Raw genomic sequence first — 26,387 nt, forward strand, 5'->3', positions numbered from 1 at the left:
AGGTGTGCAAAAGCTAACCGTTCACATTCTGTTCTAAAGACTGGAACACCCCACAAAGAAATTAGCCCCTTTCCTCTCCTAGGTAAGGCATCTGAGCGTAATGGATACATGTGGGAACTCAACATTATACAAAGAAGTGTCTGTTTGCTTGAGAGACAGCTTCTTTCACTGCCCATGAAATATGATGATTTTTTTTTAAAAAAAACCTTTTGCTTCTGTACAGATAATTTCATGTGGGTTGGGTTTGTGTGTGTGTGTGTTTTGGTGTTTTTTTGAGGGAGGGGAGAGATATCATCCTTGATACATGCCAAGATAGGACTCTGGTTCAGCCATTTGTTTTGCAGGGAACAGGCTAAAATAAAATAAAAGGAAAGGGGTTGTGGCGAGGCAAGATAGAAATGGGCTATTTAAAAACAACAAAAACAACAACACAAAAGCAATGCTACCTACAGGCCTGTATATACAACTTAGTTCACCACATCTATTGTGGTTTCTCAGTCAACAGGTCAGACTAACTGGTCCAAATCCTCAGGTTCATCTTCCCCTTCCCAAAAATTGAGAGAGAGAGAGAGAGAGAGAGAGAGAGAGAGAGAGAGGAGAGATAGATCTTGGAAAAACTCATGAAACCCAGCGGCAACATGGTAAAAACTGTACACTGCTGTCCATTAACTTACAAATCACACACCCCTCCTCCCTGCCCCCCCCAAGTCACTAGATGGTACAAAAGTGAAATCGGGTGCCTATTCGGGTGCCTGTTTCGTTTTAATAGCAGTCATTTTCCACCCTCAAAGAGTAAAAGAAAGAAAGGAGTGGCACAGTTATCTCCACTGTCTCTGCACGGCCAGGAAAAAGAGGGTGCTGAAGAGGAGAGGTGCTTCTAAGGAGGCCACCCTGGGGGAGGCACTGCTGGGGCTGGCATTCTTGTCCATTTTGTTGGTGTTCTGTTTGACTTCTGTTGCGTTGAACACAAATTCGGGAGAGCACTGCTGCATGTCACAGCCACTTCCACTGCCTTCTCCGCTACTTTCATCACCTGGAAGAATTGCACAGACAGTTTGTTTAGCTCTACAATTCTAGCATTTTATTCAGATTCACCATATTATGAGTTTGGAGGAGCCTGAACAGGGAGCAAAACCCATCTACCAACTCCTCACCAAAGAGGCAAAAATTGGACAGGGGTCAGCTGCAAATAACAAGTGCAATTTAGGGTGTGTTATTTTAGATGGTGGGGATATAATTTTTGCAAATTTCTTCAGTCAGGGGGTATTTAAAAATACGTTTTGGGGTATGAGGAATTTGAATCTGCTACTATTTTTGTGAGGCACATAAACTGCTTTAGGAAAACCAAAGAATTTTAATATTGCCTTTTGAAAATGTCAGATAATGGTAAACAACAACAATACAGTGGTGCCTCGCAAGACGAACGCCTCGCAAGACGGAAAACCCGCAAGACGAAAGGGTTTTCCGTTTTGGAGGTGCTTCGCAAAACGAATTTCCCTATGGGCTTGCTTCGCAAGAAGAAAGCCCATAGGGAAATCTCCGGGGACCTCTTTTAAATGCTAGCGGTGGGGAGCAAAGCCTTTCCCCCCCTCCGGCCTTCAGAAGAGGTCCAGGAAGGCCGGCGGGGGCCGAAAGGCTTTGCTCCCCACCGCCAGCATTTTAAAAGCAGTCCGGGATAGCAGGGAAGCGCTTCCCGCTATCCCGGGTGGCTTTTGAAGGCCCCGCCGGCCTTCAGAAGAGGTCGGGGGACAGACTGTCCCCGGACCTGGTCTGAAGGCGGTTTCCATAGGAACGCATTAATTGATTTTTAATGCATTCCTATGGGAAACCGTGCTTCGCAAGACGAAAAACTCGCAAGACGAAAAGACTTGCGGAACGAATTAATTTCGTCTTGCGAGGCACCACTGTAATAAAAATATATATTAATATATAACTGCAAGTACTTGGCAATCATTTTTAATGATTTCTATGCAATTCTACACACATTTTACTTACCAAGCAACACCAAATTATGTTTATTTAATCAAAATATCTTTTCAATTCCTAAGCCTTACTACAACTTTTTAACACCCTCTCTTTTTTGGAAATTGAAAGTTTTAAAGTTCAACATATGCAGTGCAGGGCAAACGTCATCCAGACTGGGCCAGCACCTCCCCACTCTTTTTGTTGAGGAAGCCCATCAACTCCAGACTCAAAAATTGCAATTCACCTTTGAGCCTGGTTCGGTGCTCCAGCAGGTGCAAAACACTGTGGCTAGACTGTTGATGGGGACAGACTCTTGCCGGCACCTAACTCCAGGGCTCAAAAGTCTACCCAGGCTGCCAAATAAGCTTTTTGTATTCTGTTACAAGATTCTTAACAATTTGATTCATTATATCCCTGACTGATCACTGAGGCCTCCCGGGAGTCACTGTTAGTGGTCCCCCAGGACCTGAACGTATGGCTCATATCTGCAAGGAGCTCTGTGGGCCCAAGTTTATAGAACTTGCTTCCAGTTGCCTCCAACGCCCAAGTGATCTATCTGCAGAATGAAAGGCTGTTCACCAAGTGATCACTCTCATGCTCTGCATTCTACCACTAGTCAGGCTCGCATCATTTTGCCACATGGTAAATTGGTAAATCTTAAAAAGCAGAGACATCACCTTGCCAACAAAGGTCCGTATAGTAAAAGCTATGGTTTTCCCAGTAGTGATGTATGGAAGTGAGAGCTGAACCATAAAGAAGGCTGATCGCCAAAGAATGGATGCTTTTGAATTCTGGTGCTGGAAGAGACTCTTCAGAGTCTCATGGACTGCAAGAAGGGGGTCACGAAGAGTTGGGCACAACTAAACAACAACAAAATTGGTAAATTCTTTCCACACTTGCAGCACCCAGTCAGATCTGTGGGAAAATCAGAGGAATGCAGAAGAATCCTACGCACCCTTCCATTTTGCAGAAACAGACCCCCCAGGCATCCTAGAACTGCAATAAGCTCTAGATATATGGCCAGGAGCCTGGCATTCTCCAAAAGTCGATGGCCTCCAGCTCCCATCAGCGTGGTCAGTTGTCTGGAATGATGGGTGCTGGAATCCAGCAACATCTGGCAAGCCTCAGGTTCTCTCTCCTTGCCTTGGGAAAACTCATCTGCACTTACTTATATCAATGAAGTCAACATCATTCCCGTTGTAGGCATTCTTCATCTTATTGGTCATCACACGGAGAGCCATGATTTGCCGGCGAATCACCATGTCTGGCTTCAAGGTGTCAACTTGCACTTCAGGATTGGTCGCCTGGTTGGCTAAGCCGTTTGCTGTCACTGCGTAGACATACCTGTGAGAAACAGCATTCACTCCATCAGAGGCCACTCAGTCAACGGTCAGCAATGGTCATGATGAGGGATGAATGGAACAGACAGTGGGAGAGGTGACGTTGTCTTCACACCCCTCTTGTCTGCTCAAGAACATAGGAAGTTGCCTTATGCAAAGTTAGACCATTTGTCCACCAAGCTCAATGTTGTCTATACTAACCGGTAGTGTTTCCACAGGGGGCATCTCCAGTCATACCTGGAAACTTCAGCTGCCCTACATGCATTAATAACTTTCCAATGCCAGGTTGAATAAGTCATCATTAGCAACTGTTTGTGAATGGCCACTGTTATTACTGCAACTACAGTTGCCTATATTTTTTTTGTATTTTTGACCTCACTGCTTACAATTCACCACCACCACTGTCCCACAAACTCTGTGTTTATCTATCTATCTATCTATCTATCTATCCAGCGACACACACACCTGTAACTCATGATGGCACTTCATGCATCTGAAGAGGGTTCTAGATCAGGCCAACAGCTCATCTAGTCCAGCAGGCCAACCAAATGCCAATGAAAGCTTGTTAGCCTATTTGGCCAGGTTCACACAAATGCTAATGCAGCATTTATTGAACCATGGTATATTAAACCATGGTTTAAACTATGTGTGAATGCTGCCCAGCCACTGAACTATGGTGTGCTTACTGCCAGCAAACCATGATCTGAAGCCATGGTTTGTTGTAGGTTTGCAAGTTCTTAGATTTTTAAACTATGGTTTGGCATTGCACTGGCATTAACCATGGTTCATTTGGCCACTCCAAATGCTCACCAAGCCACAAAGGCATGAGGAAAGTGCAGCTGGGAAATGAACTGAGTTTTGGAAACACATATCACAGCTTGTTTAATCTTCTCTGGGACAACTCATGGTTTGTTAGCAAGCCACGGCTTAGTTTTATGTGAGAATGAGGCATTCTGTTATTTTATTTTTCCACCAGACTAACACACCTACCTAACACAGGGTTCCTGTCTGGAATCTGAATCCTGAACCAATGCATTCCAATTAAAAGAAAGGAGATTCCACCTAAACATTAGGAAGAACATTCTGAGGGTATGAGCTGCTTGACAATGGAACAGACTACCTTGAAAGGTTTGAGGTTTCATTTGAGGTTTTTAAAGAGAGATTGGATGGCCACCTGCCAGGGATTATGCAGCTATGATCCCTGCATTGTCAGGTGGTTGGACTAGATGACCCTTGTGGTCCCTTCCAACCCTACAATTCCATGATTCTATGAAAGGAGGAATTGGGCTTCTTCCAAACCTGCTTTTGTCACTTCCGTTCCAGCACTCTTCTTCATTCATGCTGTCAGCAGCCATCTTCTCATTGCTACAGATATTGCTGGGAAGGGAGGACCAGAATTTCTTGGCTTGCTTGAGTCTTTCCTTCACATCTGTCACCTGTTGGTCAAAGAGTATCATCAAAGTTACTCTTCTTTTGCTCAGCAAAACAACCCCAGGAAAAAAAAGCTGGCTTATGCCACTGATCCATCTAGTTCAGCATTGTCTGCACTGACAGGCAGTGGCTCTCCAGGGTTCCTGGCTGAAGTCGTCGTCCCCCCAGCCCTACCTGGGAGTCTGGAACCTTCTGCATGCAGAGAAGATGCTCTGCCATTGAGAAGAAGAAGAAGAGTTTGGATTTGCTATCCCGCTTTATCACTACCCGAAGGAGTCTCAAAGCGGCTGACATTCTCCTTTCCCTTCCTTCCCCACAACAAACACTCTGTGAGGTGAGTGGGGCTGAGAGACTTCAGAGAAGTGTGACTGGCCCAAGGTCACCCAGCAGCTGCAGGTGGAGGAGCGGAGACGCAAACCCGGTTCCCCAGATTACGAGTCTACCGCTCTTAACCACTGCACCACACTGAGCTATTCCCCTTCCCTCTCTCACAGCACTGGAACTTGGGGTCTCTTAACAAAGTTGGCAGGCAAACAGCTTTTGTGCTGCCAAAAGGGCACCCAGCTTGGATGGCTTTAAAAAGAGGATTAGAGAAATCTGTGAAGGATAAGGCTACCCACGGTTACCAGCCATGAAGCTATTTTCTGCCTCCACAGCCGGAAGCAGTGTCCTCTGAATACTAATAGCTGGGAACTGAAAGGAGGAGAGTTGCTGTTTTGCTCAGCTTTCCAAAGTCATCTGAGTGGCCACTGTGAGAAAAGCGGATCAGACGCAAGGTCCATCTAGAGCAGGACCAAGCCTCCTAGCCGTCAACCAGATGCTCCTAGAAAGCCCACAAACAGGGACTGAAGAGAAAACGTTTCTTAAAAGCAGCCTCTTTTACAGCCTCTGGTGCCTGCTGCTCCATGGGAAACTTTGAAACAGACTGAAGAGCTCCTTCATTTTTTCAGAGCATTGCATTTTGATCCAATCAATGTCAGCGATGCTTTGTTCAGTGCTGCTGCTGAAGCCATTGACAGGCCAGCCGAAAAGGCTTGTTAGGCCAGATCACGGCTCAGGACTGCAGTCTTCTTTGTGTGCCTCCTCCATGAGAGGTCCAGTGAGCAGCAACACAAGAACAGGCCTTTTCTGTGGTGGCTCCTTGTTTGTGGCATGCTCTCCCCAGGGAGGCTTGCCTGTTGCCTTCATTACATATATTTTGGCGTCAGGCAAAAACATTCCTCTTCTACCAGGCAAAGTGTGTGTGGGGGTGTTGTTTTGTTCATTACTAAGTCTAGTACCACTGAGGTTTTATACTGTAAACCGCCCTGTGACCCACTGATGACTGGTGGTGTAGAAATGTAATAAATAATAACAACAAGGAGCCTTCAGGCCTGTGGGCCACCAGCTCGGCAGCGCTGCTCTATGCAGGGAAGAGAAGACCCCCATTCCTAGTCATGTTGAACCACACACCACAGATCTCTGTATACCCACCAGTCTATCTAAGCTGGTGCCAGCTGCTGTGGTTGGCCTCTCCTCTGGGTTGTAGGGTCTGAAACGGGCACTGAAGCTGCTTTCTGAAATGGAGCGAGACGTCCGGCTCTGCGCAAGTGTCTTGGGCTGCCCACACCCTTGGAAAACCTAAACCGATGGGAGACACATAACAGTATCAGAAGTTTGATTTTGTGCATCTTTGTTCTTACCTCCTGCTCACTTCTTGCAGCCATTGTGCCAGTAGTTTGAAGTTAACATGCTAGACTGCAATACAGATGTTTTCTGATTTAGCACAGCAACTGCTAGCTGACCAGCTCAGCATCCTGACTCTTTATAGGGATGGTTAAACCTTGAAAAGTAGACAACTTTATCCCTTGAGCTTTCAGTTTCTACTCCTGCCTTAAAAAACAAACATTCATTCCCCCATTAAAAAAAAAAATCCAGGTAATTTGACAACTCAAATTATGCAATCCAACCAAACTAATGTACTTACATTTTTTTTTAAAAAAAGTCAAGAGATGAAAAATAAATAATTAAAAAGTAATTCATAATTATAGTGAGGTCATGGCGCCTCGTGGCTTGGAAACCTTGGTTTCATTAAGATGAGTTTCTCTCTCTTTCTCTCTCTCTCCAAATGCAAAATGCCCTCACCATACCTTTTGGGAGACCTGCATGCTGTTCTCCTGCATGTTCATTATGGCATCAGAGATCTTCACATCAATCGGGTCCATGACGGATTCAATGTTGAAAGGGCCCTCCAGCCTCTCCGCCACCATGAGCATGGAATCTGAGGCAGAATACAGGAACAGTGGGGTGGAGGGTTGTGGCAGATGCAATGAGTCAATCTTCCCCACCCGAATACCCTCCAGATGTTTTGGACAGCATTGCAATCCCAGCCAGCATGACCATGTTGGCCACTGATGTCACAAAACTACCGAAAGGCCTGCTTACTCTGCTGGTCTTGCTAAGCTTTTTCACATTACAGGTTTGCTAGCGAGGGGGCAGGGAATGGCAATTTGTGAGTCACTGGATACCCAGTTACAATCTATTATGCTGCCCCCCCACCACACCAGCTTCCCAACAGCACCTCTCCTGCTCATGCTGATGAAACAAGGAGAGTAAACAACGTCGAAATCTGGAACATTCTCTAGGTAGGCATCCCATCGTTTCAGAAACCAAGGAAGGCAGCTAGACGTCTGCTTTTCGCCCAGCTTTCCACTTCCTCACACCAGTTCCCATATGGGCTTCCTGCTTGCCTCCCCCTCCCCATTTGCCTTCTAAGCCCCAGGGGGAGGGAGAGATTCCAGGCTCTTCAAACTGCACCCTCCCCTGAAATTTTGCAATCAGAGCAGATTGTCTAAAATAAATAATACCATCTCCCTTGTTTATTCATGCTGCATTTCAAGTTTTCCTGTTTCATTTCTTTTTATATATATAAAAAAATCAGAATACCCATGTACACACCCTCTCCACTGAAGGCCTTCCATCCCTTGTATATATTTACATTGTTAGCTTATTGGTGGCAGGAATCAGCCGAGGAACATTAAGGAAACTGAGTGTTTTATGGCTCTGAATACTGGTTGCTGAGGAGCAAAATTCAGGGATAGTGCTCAAGTTCTGCTTCCAGGCTTCCAAAAGTGCCATCTGGCCAGCCTCAGGGTGTTGGACTAAATGGACCTGATCCAGCAGCCAGGCTGTTCTTGTGATCCCAAGTAGAGGTGTAGTGGTTGAAGACCCATTTCTATCCTTGCAGCAGGGCTCCTGTCTCCAGCACCCTGCAGCCACCCAATCAGCATGGAAGGAAAGCTTTCTAGCCACGGAGTCTTCTCACACCTTGTGCTGATTGAAGCCTATCAGACACTGAGGATTGACTCCCAGGATCACTCTGGAGAAGGGGCATGGGAAGAACTCTAAAGAAGAGCTGTTTGTATGCTCCAAGAAGCATTTGAGAACACTGGGGACACAAGGTGCTTCTGTTTCAAGAAAGTGGTGTGCAAGCCCTTTTAAGCACATTGGAACTTCTTAAGTCACTCCAAAATAAGATATTGGAGCACTCCAAATCATTTACCTGTGTACATGCAATGAACACAAGTAGATCTAGCAGAATGGCCATGCAGGCAGTGATAATTGCAATGCATCTCTAGTTAGTATTGCTGCATAGTTGTAAGGCATTTGTATAATCTTAGGAAAGTGTTTGTGGACAAGCCTGTGACTATCATGAAGGGACCTTGCACATCTGAATTTGCCGTGCCACAACTGCTCCTAAAGCTGAAAGAAGACTCTTTGTAGCCGCAGGCCAAATGAAGTGGCCCCTATGCCAAACCCCATCTTGGTGATTTCAGAAAGGCTTGTGAAAAACGGATATTTGCAAGGGAAGAGGCAGCCACTCCCTTCCAAGGCACAGACCTTCTGCATTACCCATGAGTGCCTGCTAAGCACCAATGCAAACCATGCTCATCCTCACTCCATGTTTGCATGGCGAGGCCCTGTGACAACCCTATTCCCGAAGCTGCAAATAACCAGACACCACACAGCTTATTGGATTTTTGGGATCAAATAATGCCACAACTTTATTGGTTGCAGATGTGAAAAGTTTGGCCATGGGCACTGAAGTAAGCAATGGCGCATGTCACTGACACCCCCCCTCCACCTGCCGCTATTGGCCAATTTGGCAACAGGCGTTCGATCTGGCCAGCAATAGACCAGTGCATAGGGGAGATGCAGTGCCCACCTGCAAAGCTGCCCACCCAGGAAGGGCAAATGAACCGACCAAAGAACTTCAGTAAATGCAGAGCAAGGGATGGGACAGCTGGGCAAGGCATAGCCTGAGATGGAACTGCAGTCGGCTCCCATAACACTCAGCTTTCAGCCTTTCTGAGCAATGACTGCTCCCATGAATATCCCTCATTGTACTGGGGGTGAAGAGGGGGAAATGGCTTTTGATGTGACAGCAAAATGGAAGCATTCCACAGGAAAGCAGAGCATGACTTAGAGCAATGCTCAGAGCTGCCTTGGTGAGCCAACAAGGCTGCCCCTGTTACAGCAAAGAGAAAATGTCTTGGTTTACTATAGATAGATTAGATAGATATAGATAGATAGATAGATAGATAGATAGATAGATAGATAGATAGATAGATAGATATAGATAGATAGATAGATAGATATAGATAGATGATAGATATAGATAGATGATAGATGATAGATATAGATAGATAGATAGATAGATAGATAGATGATAGATAGAGATAGATAGATGATAGATAGATAGATGATAGATGATAGATAGATAGATATAGATAGATGATAGATAGATAGATGATAGATAGATCGATAGATAGATAGATCGATAGATAGATGATAAGATAGACAGACACTGTAAAAAAGATACACACAAAAAAAGTGGTATTCTTGTTGGTTTGTTTTTCAAAATAATCAATAAATTTGAAAGAGAGGCTTGGGGGTGGGTGGGGGCAGAAGAAGAGAAGAAAGAATGGATCTCTGGGTTATGTGGTGTCTTTGTCCAACCTAGTGGCTAAGTAGAGCATTCCTGAATCGGGGCCTTTGTGACCTGCAATTGTCATGGCAGCACACAAATCACCACTCAGGCATCTCATCCTTATTCAGGCTGGGAGGGGAGAGTGGGGGTGGGGGCAGAGGAGAGGACAGGAGGGAGGGGGAGAGAGAGAGAGAGAGAGAGAGAGAGAGAGAGAGAGAGAGAGAGAGAGGAGCAATCCAAGTTGCCAGCGCAAAGCATTCAGAGATAAGCACACTTCTGCTCTCAGAGGAAGGATACAGATGGAAACTCTTTCTGTGCTGGCAGGGGGCTGAAAGGGATGGGCCAAGAAGAAATACATTTTATTGCAACCCCCACCCATAATGAATCAGGTGGGAGACAGATGGCATTTTTGAAGGAGGGTGAAGTTTTCACTTTTTAAATGCAAGGATTTAGCGAGGAAGATGTGTTAAAGGTGCATGGGAATGACTACATCCTTGCTCCCGCTAAGATCTTGCCTGCCAACAAATCCTGATGAATGGTAAATCCCCCCTCCCCCCCTCAACAGCATTGGGCTGTGGTTCAGGACAAGAAGGCTTTAGAATTACACAACTGAGGAGGTGGGCGGAGGCCGAGTAGAGGAGGAAGCAAGGTGCCCCAGGGCAAAGCTGATAATGGCTTGGAACAGCAGTAAGAGCTGCATGCTTGTTTACCTGGGGGTGGGGGAAATGCCTCCTCTCATGTGTACATTCCCTCACCTCCCCCTACAATTAAGACCTGGAACCTGCTGGATTCCTTTTAAGGCAGCCTTCCTCAGCCTTGGGTCATCCCCAGATGTTGTTGCAATGCAACACCCCCACAAACCTCCAGCTTGCATGGACAATGTTCAGGGGCAGGCAGCCCTGGCAACATCTGGGGATGCAATGATGGGACAGGTGGCTTTATGAAGACTGGTCTGCTGTGACTTGGAGGCAGGACATTCTTGGCTGTGGCACCAGAGCTATAGACTCTCTTCCACAAGGTGGTGAACTAACTCATCCCTCCACCTGTTTCATCAGGCATTTGCTGAACACCTGAGCAGTGGAAGCTGCCTTCTAGCAGCAAGTCAGAATGTTTGTCTGTTGACTCAGTTTCATTGGCTCTGACCAGCAACATCTGCCTGCAAGCTCTCAATGGCTGAGTGCCATGGACAGGCTGGGTGCAGAGAAGTGCGTGGGAGGCACCAGCTGGGGAACCCTCAAGGGAAGAAGACTCAGAGCCAGGGGACTGGATGATGATAAATGGTCAGAGGGAGACGAGGGACCAGGCTGGGAGGAGAAGGTGTCATAAGCTGAAGAGGCAACAGGGTTTAGTGAGCAGGAATAGGCTGGGGCAGAGAGCAGGAAAACATTGAGGCAGAAGCAGAGGCTGCAGAGGAGGGCGGCAAAGAGGCAGAGAGGAAGCAGGCTGGTGAAGAAGCCAGGGAATCTCTCCTTCAGTCCCTGTAACTGCCCCTACTGGGAAGAGTTGCTAGGCCTGCACTGTTTTGGTTTTTTTCAATAAAGAGTTAACTTCACTGACACCAGTGTTTTTCATTCTGACCTGGTCCTGACTGGCTCCTGACACTCCTCCCCATAACAACAGCCCTGTGAAGCAGCGACTGGCCCAAAGCCACCCAGTGGGAATTTGAACCGAAGACCCTCAGGTCCTGGCAGGCACTCTAACCACTACACGACACTGGCTCTCTTGTTTTGCCAGTGCTCCTGCCTTTCCTCCTCACTAGGAGCTTTGCCTCTTGAGCCATTGTGAGTGGTGCAGAGGCCCCTACAATTAGCAGACTGTCCTCCTTTGTCGAGCTTCCTGGCACTCAGCCCTTCTCCTTTGAAACATTCTGCACTTTTTTGCTGCAACTCTTTTCAGCCCTGAGCTCTTCTGGTTATGGTCTTGGATGAATTAGCTAGTGTGCTCACATCCTCTCTGGTGAAACTGGGCTTCTGAAGGCTTGGTGCAGAGGCGCAGGACAAGGCAAGCCTCTGTAACAAGCCCCAAGAGAAAGGGATATCAGGCCTCTATGCCAAATAACACCCCTGCACACACAGAGAAAGGGAGGGAGGGAGGGAGGGAGGGAGGGAGGGAGGGAGGGAAAATCATCCGGAGCCATGGCTAGAACAGCCTGGCAAGGGAATCTAGAAAGGTTTTTAGCCCATGAAAAGGGCCATTGCTAGAGTGTAACTGTGTCTTGGCTACCTGGAAGAAGTTCCTGCTACAGCATCTGCAAGCCTTGTCATCTCCACTACCAAGTTCTCCGGGAATGATGGGGTGGGGTGAGAAATTCAGTTCAGATCACCTTTTAACATGAACCTCTACTTTTTACCAATATGCAACTACCTAACAAAATGTGTACAGTACTTCGCATTTTGCAGTGCAGCTCTCTGACCAAAAACAGTGTGTAAAAATGTGTAAAGGTAAAAGTAAAGGGACCCCTGACCATTAGGTCAAGTCGTGACCGACTCTGGGGTTGCAGAGTTCATCTCGCTTTACTGGCCGAGGGAGCCAACATTTGTCCACAGACAGTTTTTCCAGGTCATGTGGCCAGCATGACTAAGCCACTTCTGGCGAACCAGAGCAGCGCACGGAAACGTCGTTTAACTTCCTATTTATCTACCTGCACTTTGATGTGCTTTCAAGCTGCTAGGTTGGCAGGAGCAGGGACTGAGCAACGGGAGCTCACCCCATCACAGGGATTTGAACCGTTGATCTTCTGATCGGCAAGCCCTAGGCTCTGTGGTTTAACCCACAGCGCCACCCACATCCCGTAAAAATGTGTATATCTGGTTATAAAACAAACAAGCAAACACACACTCAGACACATCTGCATGTATTAGTGGAAAAACAACAGGACTGGCTCTGTTTCTGTGACTGTAAATGGTTTTAACTGTTTCCAACAACAAAATTTAAATGTTTGCAATCTGCCCTGGATGAAGAGCAGGCAACACATTTAATGATCCTAATGATAAGAGGAACAATGATAATAAGAACAGAAACATAAAACAATGCAATGTATAAGGAAAAATTGCACACAAAAATGTGTCCCTTAGGATAAACAAGTACATCCATACCTTGGATTACAGACGCTTCAGGTTGTGTTTTTTTTTTGGGTTATGGACCACCCAAACCCGGAAGTACCGGAACGGGTTACTTCCGGGTTTCGGTGGTCGTGCATGAGCAGAAGCGCTAAATCGCGCTTTGCACATGCGCAGATGCACCGCTGCGGGTTGCGAATGCTGCGGGTTACGAATGTGCATCCCACACAGATCAGGTTCACAACCCGAGCGTCCACTGTACTAAAATGCTGGTGAATTTTCACAAGGACTTTTAAAAAGAGAGATCCAGACTGATGTGGGAGAGTAGCAAAATGAATTTATACTAGAAAAGTTAGAAAGCGGGAGAAACCAAATTGACACATTTGTCCACCCCTGTTCTCAGGATTTCCCCAAAGGACCCTGGGAATTGTAATCCCTGAGCTGCTTAGGGTGGATTTCCCAGAAGGCTCAGAAGTCCTCTCCCTGCTCCACTGATAACAGGGCCAGCTATTTAGATGCCTGGAGCAGAAAATTTCAGTTGCATCCCAATGGAACTAAAAATAGTCAAAAGGCCTAAAGAAGGGATAAGGAACCTTAGTCTTGTTGGACATTGGCCTTTTAAGTATTGTGGATGATTACTTTATATTGTTTTGGATACAGTGCTTAGAGCTGTTCAGTAAAATGCTGTCAGAAAATTCAGCCAGTTGCGATATCACACTTTATACAGCATGGCTCTTAAAAGGTAAGGGGAGTGGCGGAAACCGAGAGAAAAATAATTAAATTAAATTATATGTGTGTGTGGGGGGGGGGAGATCCACTAATACTGAACTTTTCAATCTTTTTGAGTCTACAGCTCCCTTGACCAACTACATTGTTTCTGCGACTCCCCTGGGGGCTCAGGTGCCTAGTAGGGAAAACATGCTCTGAACCTGAGGAGCCCAGTTATGTCCCCCCTTGCCTGCAGAGCCAGCAGCCCCTCACCCCTTTTTGAACACACTCCCTTGTGGTGTGTTCCTTCAGCCTCCTCTCCTCTCCCCTCTCCTTGGGAGTCCTCCGCTGCAGCCCCTCTTGTCTGCAGCATCCCTGACCATCCTTCAAGGCACCCCAGGTGACACAGCACACTGAACTAACAAATAAGGACTTTCAACACTTTCAGTGTCAAAAAGTAAGTGTAAACTTCTATGCTTCAAAATGCTTATATTTGGGTCCATTACTAGTTAAAAAGCTAGCTAAAGAACTAAGCAACTAGTCTTAATTGTGGTGGTTTGGTGTAAATCTAGAGGAGTCTGACTTCTTTGTACCTTAACCTTATTTTTTAACCTATCTCTTGTTCTTTCCCCAACTGACAACCTTCCTGGGATCCCTATTCTTGGGCAACACCTTATCAATTTATGCCAGCCATGTTGTTCTGCTTTTATTAAGCAGTCTATATACACTTTTCTAAATAATTAATTAAATCACACGGGGGTTTGTTTCATTTTGTTAATTCTCCATCATCTGGTTTAAATAAACTGAACAAACAAGAGCCACTCACCTATGAAGTTATTCCACTCCGTGTCCAGCTCGCCTTGGTTGGCGAGGCAGCCCCTCATGACATTGAAACAGTAGTTGTAACACGGCTTGACAGCAACTAGGCCTTGGCAGAACGGACAGTACATCATCTTCAGCAAGGCTTGGGCCCCCTGCGGTGTGGGGTTGACCTTTGCAGAGAACAAAAATAAAAGCATGGGTGGAGGGGCCAGGAGGAGAACCACAGACAGAACTATTTTGTCTTTAACATTTATAAAGTGCCTACTATTTTCTAAGCACTGATACCAAAAGATACAGCAGACTCAGTATCTAACAGACACAGCACAAAAGGAAAAAGGAACAGAGTGGGACAAGGAAAGCAACAGCAGGACCAGCTGCTCCTTCACTAGCCCATGGACGGGGCCACACTAGTCTCCCCCGCGCCTTGCCATGAAGAAAAGCAGCTGGAGGAGGGAAGGAGTACAGTGGTACCTCAAGTTACAAATGCCTTAGGTTACAAACGATTCAGGTTACAAACTCCGCTAACCTGGAAGAGTTACCCCGAGTTGAGAACTTTGCCCCAGGATGAGAACGGAAATTGTGTGCTGGTGGCGCAGCACACAAGGCGTGCCTCAGGTTAGCGAAGGCGTGCCTCAGGTTAAGAACAGTTTCAGGTTAAGAGTGGACCTCCGGAACAAATTAAGTTTGTAACTAGAGGTACCACTGTAATCCTATTTGTCATCTCTGGGAGCCCCTGGGAATCTCACCAACGGTAGCCTGGACCTGGGTGCATGCAGTGCAGATGATGCGGGGAGCCCAAGGAAGCTCTGCAAGACCTGGATGCCTGCCCATAATCCCTGGAGTGACAGACTAGGGTGCTGTCAGCAGGTTCCAAGAACCCTCCTTGTTGTGAAATTTTGCAGGGAGGTGATCTGAGGCTGCATTCAGACATGGGGCTTATTTCATTAAGTTTTCCTCGTGATAACGCTTCTGTTCCCACTTCCAACATTCCATTTACACGGCATTACCTTTTCCATTACAGAGCTGTAGTTTTTTGACCAACACACCACCATGCCATGCTAAATTTAAATGGTGGCAAAGAACTGCATGCTGGGATACCACCCCCAAATTTCATCTCGTGAAATTACAACACAAAACTCCTGCAATTTTCTGAGTTAACAGGGCTGCAGGTGGATTTTTACCTCTGGAAAGAACACAGGGAATGAGCACTACACTTCCATTAGATTTGCTGAACAGGCTTTCACGTCATGTGAAATCACATGGAAATCAGGTGAGGAAATGAGAGGAAAATGGAATAAAACACTGTCTGAATGCAGCCTGAGAGTTTGTTTGGATGAGAGGCAAAATTGATTTTTTGCCTTTGTACATTAGGGCGATTTCCACACACACTCACACACCCCTCACTATCCTCCAGCAAGATAAAGCAAGAAGCGTGATCAGAGATGTTATCCTTACTTTGTTGTTTATATAACAAATTATACATATCTCTTTCTTTCTTTCTTTCTTTCTTTCTTTCTTTCTTTCTTTCTTTCTTTCTTATTGAATTTATATACCACCCTATACTCGGAGGTCTCAGGGCGATTCACAAAATAGAATCAAAATATCAAACCACAAAATACATAATCAAAATAAAAGCAGTAACAACCCAATAACCCCCTACCCCCCCGAACACATTTTAAAAGGGCCTAGGATGTCAATCAAATCAACCAAAGGCCCAGTTGAAAAGGAATGTTTTTGCCTGGCTCACTTGATTGTGATTGAACTGCTAAGTGGTTCGCAAGAAAAATTCTAGTCAGGCAAAGACACGGAAGGAGCATGTGTGAAGCCTGGTTGTTGAGAGGTGTGGCCTGGGAAGAGTTTCAAAGGCCTGAGAAAGATGGTGTGTGAAGGAATGCTAGAAGGATGCTGGAATGAAGTTATGTGGTTTTAGAAGTAATGTTATAAAGGAGTATGTAAAAATGGGTTGTCAACAGGTGAGAATGTAAAGTTACAATATATTAAGATAAATGATTAAGATAAAAACAAAGATGGAAAGGATTTGCTGAATTAACTAACTGAACTAGAATACAAAAAAGGGAGGTGTGAGGAGGTCAAGGAAACAAGCAAATGAAAGCTAAGTTATGGAAAAATTTATTTGTTTTTGATTGTTTTAGTTTTTTGTAATTTTTTGTTTTATTTTTTCCATACTTTTGTAATTTTCTGAAATTTTAATAAATATTTTTTTTTAAAAAAAAGAGAAAGATGGTGTGTGTGTGTGTGTATGCGCGCGTACACACACACACACACACACACACACATACTTGGCCTACTGAAGCTCTTTACCCCTGGAATAGAATGTGCTGGAAGTGGTTGTGGCTCGCTGGCACTTTGAAAAGCAGCACAGCACAACTCAGCAACATGTGCTGCAGAGTCAGGAGGGAGCATGTACAAAAAGACACACACGCACGATGCAGTGATAAATCCTCCATAAAGGTTTTGGGACTGTATTTAACTGGAAAGGAAAACCATGCTACAGTTTAGGGTTTCAAGACTTAGATGTCAGAGCTGCATGTTAGCAAGTTTAAGGCTGGAACAAACAGTTCTCCAAGTCTCAAGATTTCCGTAGCTCTGCCTGCCAGCAGAGTAACCCATCCCTTGGAGATTTCTCCATGTGAATTTCAAGACACTTCTCTGTCTCCTGGCTGCATCTCACACAACAATTAAGAGCCCTTAACTGAGGAGTCTGGTGACCAGGAAGCAAAGTCTGGTTGGGCGGCACCTTGGATTGGAAATCTTTGCAAAAAATTTGCACCTGGCTTTAAAGAGTCCACACTGCCTGGCTTGGGTGGGGGTGGGGGATGTGACTGGTCCCACTGTTTGGAATGGTCTCCCTCACCGTTGTTAAGGAACAGAGGACAACTTTGCACACACAGCTTTGCCCCTACAATAAGCAGGGAAGGAGAGGTCATAGGTCAGTGATAAGGGCACATGTTCTACATGCAGAGTCCCAAAGTTAAATCCCCAATATTTCCAGTTAAGAGGATCAAGAAGCAAGTGAGGCTTGGGGGGGGGGGAGGGCAGACAGAAGCCAAAACAAATACAAAAAAGAGAAAATAAAAGAAACTATCATCTTCCTCTTCCATGTAGAGGTTTGGTACTTCTGGAACCATTAGCCTGGCTTTAAAAAGCCATTTGTTTCAATTTGTCACATGTTAGCTTTTTTTTTTATAACAACAACATTGTTTCTAAAACATAATTGTGTGACATACAGTATTAGTCTTGCTCTGAGTAGACTCAAGCACATTCATTTCACACACACACACCCTTTTTCTTTGGTTGGATGTGTAATTTTTAAAAAGCATTGCTTGAAATTTAAACAGGTGTCAAGCTACGTATCAGGACAACGTTGGTAGGTAGCCAATTGGATTTGGCAATGTGGCTGTATTGTCAACTGAAGGCCACAGGTCCTGCATAAACGAAGAATTCGGGTCTCTTTTGGAGCATCAGAAATGAACTGTCAAGACTCAAGAGGGGCATCTGATGCTGCCACAAACGGCTCACAAAAATGTCAAATTCTGCCCCTCTTCCTAACTGCTTTTCAGCTTAGCCCCAATTTTAAACGACATATAATTTAGCCATGTGTTGTTCATTATGAGGATATTTCTGAAATCTATGAATTGCAAAATATCAAGTTCCCCTCCACCTTGAGTCACTGAGGGATCTGGCTTACATATTCCTGCTCCCACCAAACATACTTTTTTTTTAGTGCCCTCGGGGCTTAGGCAGGAAATGTCCATGCTTGGCAGCAATTTAAACCCGTTGATTTTAATATCTGTCAAGGGTTCAATAATAGCCCAATTCCCCTGCCTTGGGGGGAGAGAGATGAGGGAGGGTGAGGGAGAGAACATGTGAAAGAGAAAGTTCCCATACTTTAAAAAAGAAGCCAAAAAGGCCTTCACTCTGGTTGGAAAGAGCAGTCCAGGGTGGGAGGACAAGAGAGAAATCATATTGCAAATTACAGTGGTACCTCGGGTTAAGTACTTAATTCGTTCTGGAGGTCCGTTCTTAACTGAAACTGTTCTTTTTTTGAAAATAATATTTATTAAAGTTTTAAAAGTTACAAAAATAAAAAATAAAAACACCATATTAAACAAAAACAAAACAGCACATCACAATAAGAAAAAAGAAAAAGAAAAAAAGAGAAACAGAAAAACCCCCAGAAAAATAGAAACAAGTAAAAAACACATCAAACCTTCCCATAACTTATCTTTCATTTGCTTGTTTCCTTGACCTCCTCACACCTCCCTTTTTTGTATTCTAGTTCGGTTAGCTATTTCAGCAAATCCTTTCCATCTTTTCCAATTTTTGTCCTGTAATTTATCTTAATATAATATAACTTAACTTTCCCTCCTTTCACCAATTAACAGTCTGTTTTTTCCTAAACCTTTATAACCTTTCTGCTAAAACCACATAGCTTCATTCCAACATCCTTCTAACATTCATTAATTTTACAATGTTTCTGTAGATAGTCTTTAAATTTCTTCCAATCTTCCTCCACCGACTCTTCTCCCTGGTCTCGGATTCTGCCAGTCATTTCCACCAGTTCCATGTAGTCCATCACCTTCATCTGCCATTCTTCCCGGGTGGGTAGTTCTTGTGTCTTCCAGTACTTTGCAATAAGTATTCTTGCTGCTGTTGTAGCATACATAAAGAAAGTTCTGTCCTTCTTTGGCACCAATTGGCCGACCATGCCCAGGAGAAAGGCCTCTGGCTTCTTCAGAAAGGTATATTTAAATACCTTTTTCATTTCATTGTAGATCATCTCCCAGAAAGCCTTAATCCTTGGGCATGTCCACCAAAGGTGAAAGAATGTACCTTCAGTCTCTTGCATTTCCAACATTTATTATCAGGCAAATGATAAATTTTCACAAGCTTGACTTGTGTCATGTACCACCTGTAGACCATTTTCATTATATTCTCTCTTAAGGCATTACATGCCGTAAACTTCATACCTGTGGTCCATAACTGTTCCCAGTCAGCCATCATAATATTATGTCCAACATCTTGTGCCCATTTAATCATAGCTGATTTCACCATTTCATCCTGAGTGTTCCATTTCAACAGCAAGTTATACATTCTTGACAAGTTTTTAATTTTGGGATCTAACAGTTCTGTTTCCAATTTTGATTTTTCCACCTGGAAGCCAATTTTTTTATCCAAATTATATGCTTCAATTATTTGGTAATAATGAAGCCAGTCTCGCACTCTATTTTTTAGTTTTTCAAAGCTCTGCAGTTTTAATTTGTCTCCCTCTTGTTCCAGAATTTCCCAATATTTCGGCCATTTGGCCTCCATATTGAGCTTTTTCTGAGCCTTCGCTTCCATTGGTGACAACCACCTTGGGGTTTTATTTTCAAGCAAATCCTTATATCTACCTGAAACTGTTCTTAACATGAAGCACCACTTTAGCTAATGGGGCCTCCTGTTGCCGCCACATGATTTCTGTTCTCATCCTGAAGCAAAGTTCTTGACCCGAGGTACTATTTCTGGGCTAGCGGAGTCTGTAACCTGAAGCATCTGTAACCTAAGGCATATGTAACCTGAAGCGTATGTAACCCGAGGTACCATTGTAATACATTTCACCTGCAGTTGAAAGGGCTCTGCTCAGATTTACCCCCTTGGCACCCACTAGCCTATGTCCTATAATTAAGTGAAATTTATAGCCCCAACCATCCCAAGGGCAGGAACAAGAACAATTCCTCTCGGGGGGGGGGGGGACCCCAGAGCCCTATCCTCCAAAGGGCAAAGTAAAATTTGGAGGAGTAATGGATAGGTTCTGCTCAAACAACGCTCAGATTAGATGTGGATATATGAAAACCACAGGAAAAGGAGGCCCCGCGGCAGGTCCCTTTTACATGGTGAAAGTTCCTATTGGATGCCCTACTTTCTGTTTGTGAAAATAAGAAGAGCTTTATGAACTGCAATATATAAATATTTTTATAAATTAAAAAGTGCAAAACTGTAATAATAATAAGCTGTATCCAATGTAGCGCTAAGCTAAAGCAATTCGGCATTATATGTGTCCCGCTGGCAAAATGTTTTTACCCCATGCAAGAGAACGCATAAGCTGGCTGCTGGTGACTTTGTTGCTGTGCAGTCTTCAACACAACGAATTTCCAGTAGTGCAGCTGTTGCATTGAATTCCCCTCTTGGCCAACATTAAAACTCACCCACCACCAGCATAGGAGCACTTGAAAGACTTGACAGAGAATTTTGGAATAATAATAATAATAATAATAATAATAATAATAATAATAATAATGCAAAATGAGGTGGTTGCGTAAGAAATTCAGGTTCCTCGGGAATGGGCTGAAAATTAAGGCCATGAAATCTGGCTATACATAATTCCCGTAGATCTGCAAAACTGAAAGAAATTCACGTGGTACACAGTTATGTAAGTGGGCACCGTGACATCTGAATTGGGCCTGCTAACATGATTGATTCAACACTGTGAATGTTACATCTTCGTGGGGGCTGAGGCAATTCAGTTGGGGGTGGGGTGCAGGGAGAGAATTTTGAGGCTGGGAGAAATAGGGAAGGAAATCAGACAATGGGAAAAGTCAGCATTTTACAGGAATTTGTGGAATTCTCTCCCCAGAGAGCCTAGTCTGCTTCTTCCTTTGCTATATTTTCAAATTTAGTCAATGAAAACATTTTAATTCCCCCCCACTGGCTTTATAATTATTAAAAACAAAACCTCAAGATTTTATTGCTGCCAGGCCTTTTTTCCATGATTGAATTTTACTTTTATCTTGCTATTGCTTTGCTGTGGTGCTTGTTTTCTACTGAGTAAGCTGCCCTGAGAGGGTTTACATTGCAGGGCTGCACAGAAAACTTAAAACATGAGTAACATTTCAAAGAGTGCTTCTTGCAGCACAAGAGCAGCAGATTTGTATTTTGTTCTGAATGGTCTGCTATAGGAGACCATTCTGGTTGCCAACCAGATGCCCATTGTGGGAAATCAGCAAGCAGGATCTGAGTGTGACTGCAGCTCTCTCCCATTGCCCCTTGCAATTGCCGGTAACCAGTATAACATGGGGCATACTGGGGTGTATAGGGTGCTAGAACAGGGGTAGTACCTTTGGTGGGGGTCATGTCATGCTCCTGCTTGGGTATCATGATTGTGTGAAATCATAACGATTGTGTGATACGATTCTGTGATATCATGATTCATGAAACCATGATTCCGTGGTATCATAGTGCAGAATCATGATATCATGCAATTGTGATATACAAAGGGTGTATGTGGTGTTATGGGAGAGGTACCATATTGGCCTGGATATAAGACGCATCCACAAATAAGCTGCCGCCTCCTGGCACTACCACCATGAATGGGGGTGGGGTGGCCAGTGCCTGCTTCTGAGCATGCTGCGTGCCTCTCTCCTGGTACTATTGCCTCCCGGCACTACCTCCCTAAGCCAGCGCCGGCCAGCCCCTTTCAGGGAGGTAGTGCTGGGAGGCAGGCTTGTAGCACTTAGTTCTGAATATAAGTCACACTTTAACTTTTCACAGCTGGAATTTGGGGGGGGGGGAGTGAGGTTTAGATTCAGGACAATATAGTAATACCTCTGTTGGGGGACACGTCATGCTCCTTCTAGGGTAGTTTGCCACCTTTGGACCCCACCCTGCACTCAACTCTCACCTGTGGCTCCTAGAAGCTGTCAGCATGAGATAGCAGCCACAGCTGGGAATGGCTTTGACTGGCTGGCTAAGCTGGGTGAGAGCAGCCGATGGGTCTCAAACCCTCATTGAGTTAGAGGGTTTTGCATGCAAACACAGCTCCGGCAGATGGAGTGGACAAGACCAATAATGGGTCCAACAGCCAAGAAGGCGGTTTCTGCTCATGCTGTAGAGGTAAGTGAGCTTGTCCAGCTAGGAAGGGAGCCCATCTAGGAAAAGGAAAACTATGATCCTAAACCTCAACTGCCTTGTAAAATATCTTCAGGGGTGAAAGGGCCAAGGAGTAAACTGTAAACAAATCTGGAGTGGAGTCCCTAGTTGGATGGTGCCTTGTACACCTCCTTCTAGCAACTCCTGCAGCCAGGCTGTTGCCAAATGTACAGCTCTACTTTGGAGCACAGCAGCCAGGCCAAGAGGTGGGGGGCTTGTCATCTGGCCTGCCCAGAACCTCCATACACACTGCCCAGACTTGGGCCCTGGGGAGGTCACTTCAGTGCTGCTAACTCAGCAGTTTCACATCACCCACAGAAGTGCACTCCAGTTTCTCTTAAGTCAAATGGGTGTCAACAACTGCCTCTGACTAGCCACCATGGCTATCCAATAGCCTTATCCTTGATGATTTTATTGTATCCTCTTTTAAAGCCATATAAGTGGTGGTCATCACCAACTACATTCCGTAGTTTAACTATGCACTACACTCCTCCCCCCCCCAAAAAAAACCCTTGACCAAACACTTCTACTCCAGAGTCAACCCCTTTAACTAAAGCAAAACAACTCAATTTTAAATACAGTGGTCCCTCTGGTTACAAACTTAATTCATTCCGGAGGTCCATTCTTAACCTGAAACTGTTCTTAACCTGAAGCACCACTTTAGTTAATGGGGCCTCCCACTGCTGCAGCGATTTCTGTTCTCATCCTGAAGCAAAGTTCTTAAGGTACTACTTCCAGGTCAGCAGAGTCTGTAACCCGAAGTGTTTGTAACCCAAGGTGTTTGTAACCCAAGGTACCATTGTAAAACTAAAAACTGGGATAAGCAGGAGGCCTTGTCAGAAAACTAAGGAGGGTATCAGCAGGAGCTGTGATGCCCATAGCGGCATGGGCCAGGAGTCAGCTTCACCTGCTGAACCGCAGCCTGAAGGGCAAGAAGGCAGAGTGACTCTACCTGCAGCTGATCAGCCTTCAGAGACAGAGAGGAGAAGGCACTGATGAGAACCAGCTGGCTCTGGTCTTCTTAAACAGAGCTCTCAGCAGCAGTCAGATGCTGGAAACAACGCCTGTGGTTCCCAACACTACTTTGCTGCTTTCTGCTCTCCATCTGGACCCTTTGGCCTGTGGTCATCTGGATTCCCTGACCTCTGAACTGTCTGACTTCATATGTGGATTCTGCTCTCAAGGAAGTGTTCCTCAGAGACTCCTGGCCCCTGCTTGCCCAGCAACGGGACTCAGACAGGGCCTCAACACATAGGCACCACGTTGAGGACTCTTGGACCAATATTCTATGCACTGACTAGCAGTGCCTCTCCAGAGCTTCTTCAGGCATAAAAGGTGCTTCCCATGATCTGCTACCTTTCTCAGAGGTGGTAGACGTTTATGGAACCTGCTACCACTGGAGGCAACAATGGCCACCACCTAGGATGGTTTCAGAAGAGGATTGATTGGACAAGCTCATGGTAGATAGGCCACTAGCCACAACGGCTCTGCTCTGCTTCCATGGTCAGTAATGCTTCTGGATACCACTTCCTGGGAGCATCAGGTAGGGAGACGGATGGTGTTGCTCTCGGGTCCTGCTTGTGGACCGGGTCGCCACTGAAAACAAGATGATGGAGGAGATGGACAACTGGACTGATCCAGCAGTCTCTTATTCTGTTCTTCCTTATCCTTTTAACTGGAGGTGCTCTCAGGGGTTGAACCAGGGAGATCTTACTTAGTGTGCAAAGCTATTCCTTCTGCCTCTGAGCCACAGCCCTTTCCCCCCAGATGCACCGTAAAGGGCTTTCTGTTGTGGACAATGAGCCCACCACCACCGTACCCTAGGAAAGTGGTGGCTGAAACAATGGCAAGCATGTCTGTTTCCTGCATCCCCACCAGCAGCAAGAGAGGAGCAGTAGCCAGGGTAGCTGCAAAGCAGGTAAAACGTTTGCTACCACCTCCCTTGCTCTGCTTTGCTACTGCTTCCCACCGAAGGGAGAGGAAAGGTGCTGGACACTCCCTGGAGGAGGACCCTGGATTCACTTACCACTGATTTGCAGCAGCTGGGCTAATGCCAGACTTGGGGGTGGCCAGGTTAAGGGAATTGTTGGTTGCTGTGAATGGTTTTTGTTCTGGGGGAGAGGGGGGACCGCAGTTTCGTTTATCTGCTCATCAGTGGGTGAGAGTATTGCTTTGCTTGCTGTTTGACTATTGCTAACGTTGCTTGTTACTTGGACTTACACACAGGACTTGTGTGTCGTTTTTGTTTTTCCATAAGTTGTGTGTTAGATGAAGTGGTAAGGTATTATATGATTTTTCCACCTTGCCCGCCTACCTTGACAAATGTTATTATGCATGTGCACATATTTTCTTTAACGTAAGTTGCTTAGAGAGCCTTGGATGAAAAGTTACTAGTAAATAAATATAATGCAAAACATTCCTTTTTAACCAGGACTTTGGCTGGTTTATCATTTTAACCCCCCCCCCCCAAAAAAAACACCCCACCTTAGACTGAGTTTTAGCACAAATGAAAAGTTAAAACAAATCATTATTTCCTGATGAATAGCCTTTGGAGTATAATGTAACTTAAATAGAAAATGATCTTTAGAAAGGTTTTTCCTCCAAAAGGATTTTATTTTAAAAATCCAGTTTAAATTTTTAAAAATCCGATTTAAATAAAAAAAAATCCTTTTTTGATATATATATTTTAAAAATCATTGGTTTTTATCCACCCTGCTTTTATTTTCTATACTGTAATCTTTTAATGTGAACCACCCTGAGATCTTTGGATATAGGGCGGTATATAAATTCTAACAACAACAACAACAACAACTCACCACAGACACCTTGCCAACCACGTCCCTTGCCACGGCCAGGCCTTGTGCGAAGGTGCGTGCTGCCACAAACGCCCGTGTCACCTGGAGCTTCAGCTTGCGGGGCACATCCCCAAAGGGCTTGAGCTGCTCCGTGTACTTGCTGACACACACCAGGTACTCGTCAGAGAAGTGGTACTGGGGGTTGACCAGGCGGAACATGCGCTCCAGCAGCCGGACCCAGAAGTCGTTGAGCATCTCCTCCAGGTTGACGCTGCCGCCTGTGTAGTAGCGCTTCAGCTCCACAAAGAGGTCCTTAAACATTTCTGAATTCTGCATGTACAGGAGGCCGTAAGTCCTTACAAACATGTCGTTCAAGGATTTCTCGGCGTTCTCGAGAAGCTCTCTGAAGAATTCTGCAGGGAAGGGGAGAATCGGTTCACAGAATCATGGAATTGTAGGGCTGCAAAGGGTCGCCTGGCCCAGCTCCCTACAATGCAGGAATCGCAGCCGAAGAACCCCAGTGGACTATGCACAAAAGGGCAAGCTTCCAATGTGTCTCCAAAGCTTTGGGTGTAATAAACAAAGCTCAATTTTAATCTAGGAGGGACTGCAAATTAGGGCCACACGTTTTTATTTTGAGGGGTATGGGCAGGGGGGACTGTTTAGGACAAGGGTCAGAAGCCTCTTTTGGGCCTCTTTTGCTGCGGAGGCCTCAGAGGACACAAAATGACTGCCGCATCAAAAAGAGCAGATAAAGAGACACAACCACAAAATGGTGCAGGCATGTCTCCACCATCTCCCACTCCACATCAATGGCCACTAATATGCTTTATTCACAGAGAAGCTCTTTGCATCTCTCCTCTGAATTAAAGCTGGCCCCTCCTCTGGATAACAGGTCACAGCAGATGTCATCCTTAGTCATCGTTTCTCTTCGACATCTGAATGTGAAAGAGAACATCTGAATACTTCAGCTAGAGTTAAAGACTGGCTGAAAGCAAGGTTATGATTCCATCCACAATTTGCAAACCACAGTTTGCATTAAATGTGGTTAAGAATTCTATCTGCCCCAGACTTCCGGATTTGGCGCCATCGGTAATGGCTGAATTCCTCTGACTAAGAGGAATTTGCTCCGTGAAAATCGGGTCTGGCCGCTACGGCGAAAGCGGAGACCCTTCAGAAATCACAGGCGGGCAAAGCCTGTGAACGCGGGATTCGGCGGGCACCCTCAGCACCTCCCCTACTCGCGGGGAAACCCGTTCGCGGGGCTCTGCAGCGAAGTAGGGTGAGCAGCGCGGTGCTGTGAATCGACTGCTCTTTCCACGGAGTGAAGCCGCATAGCTGTTGCCGGAGAGCGCTGACTTTTTCCTGT

The 26,387-nt window shown here is 45.4% G+C and overlaps 1 protein-coding gene across 1 annotated transcript in view; it reads right to left on the bottom strand.

Annotated features, from left to right (window-relative positions):
* Positions 1–265: 265 nt before the first annotated feature.
* Positions 266–26,387, bottom strand: part of GPC4 (glypican 4) — a 102,010-nt gene continuing 75,888 nt past the window's right edge. The window contains exons 3-9 of the mRNA XM_083722918.1: positions 25,040–25,431; positions 14,299–14,464; positions 6,866–6,996; positions 6,210–6,356; positions 4,605–4,741; positions 3,134–3,309; positions 266–1,033 (exon numbers count right to left, since the gene is read on the bottom strand). Of these exons, the coding sequence (XP_083579044.1) occupies positions 819–1,033; positions 3,134–3,309; positions 4,605–4,741; positions 6,210–6,356; positions 6,866–6,996; positions 14,299–14,464; positions 25,040–25,431 (1,364 nt within the window). The 3' untranslated portion in view covers positions 266–818. The remainder of the gene's footprint in view (positions 1,034–3,133; positions 3,310–4,604; positions 4,742–6,209; positions 6,357–6,865; positions 6,997–14,298; positions 14,465–25,039; positions 25,432–26,387) is intronic.

Source organism: Podarcis gaigeae (assembly GCF_964106915.1).
Source record: "Podarcis gaigeae genome assembly, chromosome: Z".
In the NCBI taxonomy this organism is placed as follows: Eukaryota; Metazoa; Chordata; class Lepidosauria; order Squamata; family Lacertidae; genus Podarcis; species Podarcis gaigeae.